The sequence below is a fragment of the Teleopsis dalmanni genome, chromosome 1 (assembly GCF_002237135.1).
Source record: "Teleopsis dalmanni isolate 2A chromosome 1, ASM223713v2, whole genome shotgun sequence".
In the NCBI taxonomy this organism is placed as follows: domain Eukaryota; kingdom Metazoa; phylum Arthropoda; class Insecta; order Diptera; family Diopsidae; genus Teleopsis; species Teleopsis dalmanni.
The window spans coordinates 112,622,115-112,631,859 of NC_051846.1; the positions used below are offsets into that span (position 1 = coordinate 112,622,115).

The window sequence follows — 9,745 nt, forward strand, 5'->3', positions numbered from 1 at the left end:
AGATTTGGAACATCGTGAGAAAGGCATGGATATGTCAAAATTCCGAACTGATCCGGAACCGGAGAGATTGAACCGGTATAGAAGTGGGGTAGAGAAGGATGGTAATAACGATGTGGAAAAAAGTAGGCAAGATGGAGGTACTCTTTGTCCATCACCTTTCCACTTAAATTTGCGCTATTCGTGCGGTATGCCCGTAGACTTTTATACAGTTAAGCAAGGTTCTGACCAAAAAACCGTGTGTACGTCATATTTTCATGATACCCGAGACGCCCGGGAATCGATGTCCACAGAAGCCGAAGCCGGGGTACAGATACAAGTAGGGAAAAGAGGTGAACATCACAGTGAGCACTATAGCAGTAACGAAAGAACAAGGGTAGTTATACCACTACATCAACACAATCTGGAATGTGAAGAGAACCGAGAAAGAATTTTTAATGTGGACGTATCAAACCAATGTAAAAGGAATAGGAAATTTAGAAAAATGTTAAAACTTAGGCAGAAAAGGCGTTTGGTTAAGACAAGTCTTAGTAAAATTGTAGGTACAATAGTTACATTAGATGGAGATAATAGAATTTATGTCAAAACTAAGGTTAATCAGGAAGAAGTGATGGCCTTATAAGACTCAGGAGCAATGGCCAACTGTATACGAAAGGGAGCGTTAGAGTTTCTACGAAAGCAACCAAGTAAGCTAGTGAAAATAACAGGTAAAGCCATAAAAACTGCCAGTAGGGGAGAGGTACCTGTGATTGGAGTAGTATCACTACCAGTCCTTTGGGAAGGCCAAACTGAAATTATGGATTTTTTAGTAGTACCCACACTACAGCAACCATTCTACTTTGGAATCGACTTCTGGAAGACATTTGAGATCCCCTTGATTACCAAGCGAATCCGAAAAGCTGAAACGTTAGGCAACATAGGCGAATTGACACCTTGTTCTGCTGATTTAAAATTAACCAAACAACACCCATTGAATACTACCCAGCAAACGAAATTAGAGCAAGTTATTAAGGAATTTCCTTCTTTTAGTGAATTAGGCTTAGGAAGTACCAGTGTCGAAAGTCATAAGATAGAGGTAACGAATGAACAGCTACCGGTGAAGCAACGACACTACCCGATTTCGCCTGCTATTCAAAAGCTTATGTATGATGAATTAGATCGAATGTTGAGTCTAGGAGTTATTGAAGAAAGCAATAGTAGCTGGAGTTCACCTGTAACCTTAGTGGTGAAGGAAAATAAACATAGGTTGTGTTTAGATGCACGTAAGGTCAACGATCGCACAATCAAGGACGCCTATCCTTTGCCCCACATTGAAGGTATCCTAAGTAGGTTGCAGGACACCAAGTATATTTCGGCGATAGATCTCAAGGATGCCTTTTGGCAAATTCCGTTGGAGAGGTAATCAAGAGAGAAGACAGCGTTTACGGTACCAGGTAGGCCACTGTACCAGTTTACGGTTATGCCATTCGGGCTGTGTAATGCCGCTCAGAGAATGTGTCGTCTGATGGACAAGGTTATTCCAGCAGCTCTACGTGAACGTGTATTCGTTTATCTTGATGACCTATTGGTATGCTCAAGTGATTTCGAAACTCATATGATGTTATTAAAGAAAGTTGCTGATTGTCTAAGTAAAGCTAACTTGACAATAAATGTACAGAAAAGTAAGTTCTGTCATATAGAAGTAAACTATCTGGGATATATTGTGGGCAACGGCATTATTAAAACGGATCCTGTGAAGGTTGAGGCCATGAACATGTTTCCAGAGCCCAGAACAGCAAAACAACTTCAACGATTTCTGGACATGACAGGATGGTGCAGACGCTTTATACAAGATTACGCGACGATTGCTGCATGACTGTCTCAGCAAAGGTATTTTAAAGAAATTCACTTTAACTGATCAGGCCAAAGTCGCTTTTGACAAGTTAAAAACTAGCCTCATTACCGCACCAGTACTGACGTATCCCGATTTTAATCAACATTTTTACATCCAATGCGATGCTTCTGCAGATGGCGTAGGGGGTGTCCTGTTTCAAATAGATCAAGCTGGAAATGAACGGCCTATAGCCTATATGTCTTCCAAGTTGAATAAAGCACAAAAGAATTACAGTGTGACCGAACAAGAGTGTCTTGCAGCTGTACTTATTGTAAAGAAGTTTAGAGCGTATATAGAGGGCCTGCCATTCACAATCATAACGGACCATGCGAGTCTCAAATGGTTGATGAACCAGCGTGATTTTCCCGGTAAACTAGCGAGATGGAGCTTGAAATTACAGGCATTTGACTTCAACATAGAACATAGAAAAGGTAATCAGAACATTGTACCTGATACACTATCAAGGATGTTTGTTGACGAGATAACACAAGACACTTGCAATCCAGATGTTGATTTGCAGTCACCTTTCTTTGTAACTGATGAATATAAAGCACTTATCGAATTAGTGACCAAGGAACACCAACGTTTACCTGACCTATGTACCGTAAAGGGTTACGTGTATCCGATTTTCGAAGTGGCGACGCACTACAAGAGGATAGTACTTGGAAATTATGGGTTCCATCTGAATTGCGATGGTCATTAGAAGAACGAGTACACGTATCACCATCATCTAGACACGGAGGGGTGCAAAAGACCTTAGCAAAATTAAAGGTAAAATATTTCTGGCTAGGAATGGTTGGTGACGTTCAAACACTGATAAAAGAATGCGAGATTTGCAATACTTCTAAGGTGTCAAATAGAATGATAAAACCACTCATGGGAATGCAAACCATAACCGAAAAACCATTCCAAAGTCTGCATGTGGATTTCGTGGAACCTTATACATTTGGTGTACCAGAATGCATGCATTCCGATAACGGGAAACAATTTATTTCAGAAGCCTTTAATTCATTCTTGCAAAAATATGGAGTGAAACACATTCGAACTGGATTGTATTCTCCTCAAGCCAATGCTGCTGAACGAGTAAATCAGTCAGTACTTCAGTTCGTTCATTCTTATATACAAGAAAACCAACGTAATTGGGATCAGTATGTAAGTGAGGCAGCATTTGTACTCAGAAGTGTGAAACACAGCTCGATAGGTATGGAACCATATATGGCAGTGTTTGGGTCACATATGATTCAGCATGGCGCATCGTATGAGATAATGAGGAAGTTGAGCTCCACACAACAATCCGAATTTGAAATATTAGAAGCGACAGACAAACAACTATTGATGCGAGAGAAACTGACTGACTGACTGGAAGAGTGTATAATCAACGAAAAAAGGAAATTCAGTTTAGAGCGGGGCAAGTAGTATATAGACGCAACTTCAGACAAAGTAAACAAGCCGATGGCTATAACGCGAAGTTAGGGAAGAAAAACGTGAAGTGCATGATTTTAAAGGCAATAGGTTCTTCGCTATATGAGTTAGGAAACATGAATGGGGTTAGCATCGGGATATACCACGCGAAGGACATCTTTTGTCAGTAAGGAGTAAAAATCGTATCATGACAATTAAATGCCTGGCTAGATCAGTCGTAAAAGGGTGAGACTCTGTAACTCAGGGTATGGGTCGAAGCCACACGTTAGGCCCAGAAACACAAACAAAATAAAGTAAGGAAGCTGACAATCTACCTTTGATGTTTTTACAATGGTGCTCCATATTGCAGGCAACATCGACACCGTTGAGCCTGTTATGTAGGCCTGTGTGGAAATAAAATGGTAATACAATAAAAATAAAAGAAATATTACAGACATTGCCTCGGTTTACCCGCGACGCCCATAAGTACGGCCAACGTCCGTACCGTTGGTTGTTTTTTCTTTTATTAGGTGAGCGTGCACTTCACCATTTGAATCCGCTCCAGATCCCATTGTTTTATTTACTGCTGTGCGAATAATTTTTTTATATTAGAATATAATTTTTTTTATATATATATAATTACTTTGTTTGCTTGTTATCTCACTCACTAAAAATTAGCAATGTGCATTGCTCGCACAGTCAAAATAAAGAAATGTGTAAAAGCTTTGGTACATTTTTTTGTTTTGGTTTGTTTTGATCAAAGTGACTGCGAAAGCTTTAGGAGTTGCAGTGATCAATGCTGCCAGAGCAATGCACAATGTAAGTAAAATAAGTTATGAAGAAAAAGTGGGTAATGCAGGTGGGATCTGCGGAATGTACAAAGGACGGAATGGAAAGAAAAAAAAAACCGTATTAACATGGGGTTCAAAAAACGACCTCGAAAATTGTGCGGGATTTGGGAATCAACGGGATGATGACGAAAACAAATAGAATATAAAAATGGTAGTGCACGGTTGAGGAGGCTTTTTTTTGATAGTTTTTTGCGAAGTGATGACGTTTCTTTTCTAAGCTGAACTGAAAATGATTACTAAAAATTAAGTTATAATGTTACCTGAAACTATTAAATTGTGAAAGGTTACTTTTATTTAAATTAAAAATAAAAGATTTAAAAAAACAAAAAAATTAAAAATAAAGGAAATGTATTAATTGAAATAATAAATTTACGAAGAACTGTTGGATTTAAATTAAAACGACAGCCAAAAATATTAACTGGAACAACAAGTTCCTGAAAACCTAAATTGAAAGAAAAATTAAAGTTCTAGTTAAAATAATTTAAATTGTTACCTGAAACCATTAAATTGTGAAAGGTTACTTTTATTTAAATTAAAAATAAAAGATTTAAAAAAACAAAAAAAATTAAAAATAAAGGAAACGTATTAATTGAAATAATAAATTTATGAAGAACTGTTGGATTTAAATTAAAACGACAGCCAAAAATATTAACTGGAACAACAAGTTCCTGAAAACCTAAATTGAAAAAAAAATTAAAGTGCTAGCTAAAAATAATTTTTTATTTAAATTAAAAGTGAAGTTAGAGTATATCTTAAAATCATTATTTCGTGAAAAACAAACCATCTTTAATTAAATTAAAGCAGAAGTTAAACTATAGCCTAAAACAATAATTTTTTTTGAAAGTATGAAAAGAACTCAGAATAGTAAATAAAACAATTAATTCGTGAGAAAATTTGTGAACTAAAACATAAAAGGATTGTGAGAAGTGACTTATATAGAAGTCAAAATTTATTGGCGACATACAACGGCGAAGCAATATCAAGATAAACAGCAGTAGCTGCAAGGCGATAGACATTGCGGTGACAGTAGCGGAGTTTTCACCGTACACGCCAATACCACTTGCAACATTACTGTGACTGCAAGTGCAGAATTGGAGACCCAAATGTATGTAATACCGATAAAGATCTTTGTTATTCTCATATGGTACTTAGTTATATGATTATTTAATAACGATTTTTTTGTTACAGAAATTTGAAATGTTAAATTAGTTAACTAGGTATATAGGAATATTTAGAAGAAATAGAAAAAAATAATTAAATTATATATAATCATATTGCTATTTGTAAATTATATTGTTAATTAAAAATGAGAAGCTATAATAATAATAATATATGTTATATAAAAATATGAGTAACATAAGTTTGAAATTAATATCACTCAAGGTTAGAGAAACTAAGAAGAAAGAAAAAAAAGTAGCATTTCTTTTGTTTTTTTTTTTTGTAAATTTTTGTCTAGGTACAGCGACAGCGAGTGACGTCATTTGGGCAGTTGTGGTAAGTGCCTAACTAGCCAAAAATTTTTTTTACTTCATACATACTTTTTCTGTTCTTCTTGTTTTTTTTATTATTTCGATTTTTTTTTGTATTTTTTATATATAAAAAAAAACAAAAAAAAAACAAAAAACACAAAATAAATATAAATAAATAAACATTTATTTGTATAGTTTAATTTAAGTATAGGTATATATATATTTATTTTTTTAGTATAAAACTTTTTTTATCATACTTGATATCATTACTATCATACTTAAATTTATAAAGTTGCTATTGTTTATATATAAACTGTTAGATTATGAAATAATAATTATAATTTTTTTTTTATCTAATTAAAGACTAGTTGAAATAAAATAAAATGCACCTAATAAAAGAATATTGTAATTGTTGTTATGTTTACCATGTTTAAAAAGTAAGTTGCTAAAGGGGTGGTGCGGACGGGTGAAGTGTGCTCTGGCATTCGACCAATAACTAAGACCAAAATGGACTAGGAAGTAAATATGACCGACGCGATTAGCAGTTTAGATTTAACTAAATTTTGTTTATACAAATATGTTATGTATTTGAATTCACCAATTACATACACCAAATCAAACGCCACTGCAAAATCAACCTCACTAGCTAATCACCACGCAACAAGCAACAAATTTCTCTCGCTCTCTATTACATTATATTTTGTAGTTTTATGCATTTTAAACAAAGTCCAGTTCGCTGCAGACTGCCTTAATGGTAGCACGTAAATATAACAAAATACATGGCACGAGAACTTTTTTGTTGATGTCAGTGTGGATTACTGATGCCAAGACCCAACCCCAATACCGGCGAGAATTCCGGGCTTGCCACCGTGCCATGGAGGGCATTAGAAGACACGAGGTGAAAACCAGGTTGACACAACAAGTGAAATTGGTACTAAAATCTTTACTGTCCGGAAAAAGAAAGTAAGTGCAATTAATACATATGCCATACCATTCCTGCTGTACTCGTTTGGTGTATTAAAGTGGTCGGACACGGAATTGGAAGCAATCCAACGCAAAATCAGAACTTTAATGTGCGACTTTCGCATGCGTCATCCAAAATCTGCTGTGGAAAAGATATGTCTATCGAGAAGTATTGGTGGTAGAGGAGTGCTCGATATAACAAGACTATATTACGAACAAGTCGACTCACTACGCACTTATTTTATTGCCAAAGAGCTCAATTCTCCTTTGCATAAGGCTATCTGTGGTGCAGATAATAGATTGAGTCCACTTGATATAAAGAACAGAGTATTCTGTCCTTTACATTCGGTAGTGCCTGACCAGCAAAAAATTGATGAATGGAAATCTAAGGCTCTTCACGGAAAACATGTGAATTACCTTTGGCAGCCATTTATTGATTTGCATTTGTCCAACAAATCGCTCTGTGTAGGGGATCTATTTAGTGAAACTGAAGGATTTGTGTGCGCGATACAGGATGGCGTGGTCCCTACTCGTAATTATCGCAAACATATTCTTAAAGAGCGAGTTGAGGATGACTTGTGTCGAAAATGTGGTTCAGTCATAGAAACATTGGATCACAATATCTCCAGCTGTTCTGTAATGGCACCAAGGGAATTTCTAAACAGGCACAATGCAGTATGTAAGGTAATCCACCAAAGTCTTGCATTCCAACATGGATTAATCTCTAAAACTTGTTCAATTTACCAATATAAACCCACTGCGGTATTAGAAAACGCCAGTTTTCGTGTGTACTATTAGTCGACAAGTTTACACAGATCGACTAATAGCACATAATAAGCCTGATATCCTATTGGTTGATAGAAGGAATGGTTTAGCATACCTGATTGATGTTGCTATTCCGCATAATGGTAACAGTGAGCAGCAGTATGCAGAAAAGATGAGCAACTACATACCACTGGCTAGAGAAATCAAAGAAATTTGGAGGCTTCAGCGAGTGGGTGTTGTACCAATAATACTATCAGCCACTGGTATAGTACCCAAAACTCTCACACACTCTATGGATATACTTGAACTCTCTAAACTTCTAATAAATACTATGCAGAAATACGTCTTATTGCATACATGTGCAATGGTGAGGGAAACGATCAACATTCTTTAGATGGAGCAACACAATTTTATAGGTGTAGAACATGGACTACACTTCAACAGAGCATAAATTCCTTGATGCTTGTCATCCGGAATTATGTGAATCCCAGCAATAACACCCGCTGAGATGCAAAATTCAAATAATAATAATAATAAAAGAGTAGACGTGAAAATTGCCCAACAGCCGGTACTGCGGCCAGAAGAGCCCTATTGTACCAGTTTCACTATTGATTAAACAAAGCCCCTTAAAGCTTTGTGAATAAAGTCTAGAACTAAATCTAGAGAAGAGTTCTTAATCTGTTCTGGTGACAGAAATTCTTTATGAAACAGGTTTCTTCTGTGCGTTATTAAAGCTGAACAGTCCCAAAGAATGTGCATGGTCATTTCCTCATCTTCGGGCATAATCTGCATTCCGAGTTATCAGATAATTGTAGTTCATGCATGAGATATTTCAGACCATAATGACCTGTAATGAAAGGCGTTATCAACCTTAAATTACATTTTGAGAATTTAAGAATGTCTTTTTAGGAGTACGGTGTTAACAGTGCTTTGCTTTGTCTGAGTCCTGGAAAGTTTACCTAGCACTCCAGCCGCATATGATTTTCCATTTCCTTGATAATCTGTTTTGTACTGGCCCAGTTTATTCCACAAAAGGGTTGAGGGCCTATAAAAGCAGTTTTTGACGCAGTTCTGGCTAACTCATCAGCTCTTTCATTTCATTTCCCAAAACTCTTCTGTGGCCCGGAACCCAGTAAAGGCTTACCTTATTCCTAGCTGCAAGTGATTGCAGAAGCTCGAAACATTTAAGGACCTGTTTCGATTTGAAAGTCCAAGAAGAAAGAGCTTTAAGAGCAGCCTGGCTGTCAGAGTAAATAACGATTTTCGAGCCAGAAGATTTTTTGATTAAATTGGATCTTACGCATAAGTTGATTGCGTGGATTTCAGCTTGGAAGACACTCGGCCATGTGCCCATTGCCTCCGAATGGTGGTGTTGGATCCATATACACCAGCGGCAGTGCCTTCATCCATCTTTGATCCATCTGTGTACCAAACCAAACTTTTTGGGTCAACCTGTGGGCCTCCATTCTCCCACGTTGAACGTGATGGTAGGTGTACCTCAAATTTTTTGCCAAAACGATGGAGTTCTCTTGTATAGTCTCCATCGCATTGAGGAATTTTATGTGCTCCAAATGTTTCTAATATTGTTGTATGATCACAGTCAAGACAACCCTTGTTCATGTCGAGTTTTAGTCGAAGCGCACTAAGCGCAGCCGTAGATTGAATGTGTGTGTGCAGAGGTGTCAATCCAAGTATAGCCTCAAGTGCTGCAGTTGGACTTGTCCTCATAGCACCAGTCATTAAGAGACACGCTAATCTCTGGAGCTTCATGCAAACAGCAAAGATCCAGCCTGTGTGACCTTTCGCCACCAAACCAGGCAACCATATGTCATGATAGGGTGTACTACTGCCTGATATATCCAAAATATAATCTTTGGGTTGAGGCCCCAAGTTTTACCTATACAGGACCGTGTTGTCCATAAAGTCCTTAATGCTTTGTGTGAACTCCAAGTGAGTTTACCATCAAGGACAACATCTAGGTACTTTGTTTTACTGGAGAGAGAAATATTAGTGTTTCCTAAATGTACGGGACCTATGTCTAGTTTACGTTTGAGTGTAAAAGGCACAACAACAGTTTTCTCCGGATTTAAGGAGAGACAATCACCTTCGCACCAAAATCTGTCGAAGGTGTCCTACCAAGATCTCAGATAGACTGCTACCATGCTTTCCAGACATTATTATAACTAGATCATCTGCCTACCCAATGGCGTCACAACTAATATTCTCCAGTAAGATTAAAAGTTTATTAACAACCACTGACCAGAGCAAAGGAGACAGTACTCCACCGTGTGGGCAACCTTTTGCGGCCTCAACAGCTACAGACGTTCTACCTAAGGTTGATGTAATTTTTCTGTTTTGAAGCATCGCCTTAATCTAGGAAATGACATTGAAATCAACATTTCTGTTAGTTAAGGCATTCGAGATCG

At 37.0% G+C, this 9,745-nt stretch overlaps 1 protein-coding gene across 1 annotated transcript; it reads left to right on the forward strand.

The window, feature by feature from the left end:
- The first annotated feature begins 2,662 nt into the window (after window positions 1-2,662).
- On the forward strand, window positions 2,663-3,229 carry LOC119665579. The gene has a single exon (XM_038074806.1). The coding sequence runs from the start codon at window positions 2,663-2,665 to the stop codon at window positions 3,227-3,229; it is 567 nt and encodes a 188-aa protein (XP_037930734.1).
- Window positions 3,230-9,745: the final 6,516 nt, after the last annotated feature.

Coding starts and splice junctions, on each gene's coding strand:
- LOC119665579 (XM_038074806.1), top strand. CDS start 2,663: ATGGTTGGTGACGTTCAAACACTGATAAAAGAATGCGAGATTTGCAAT.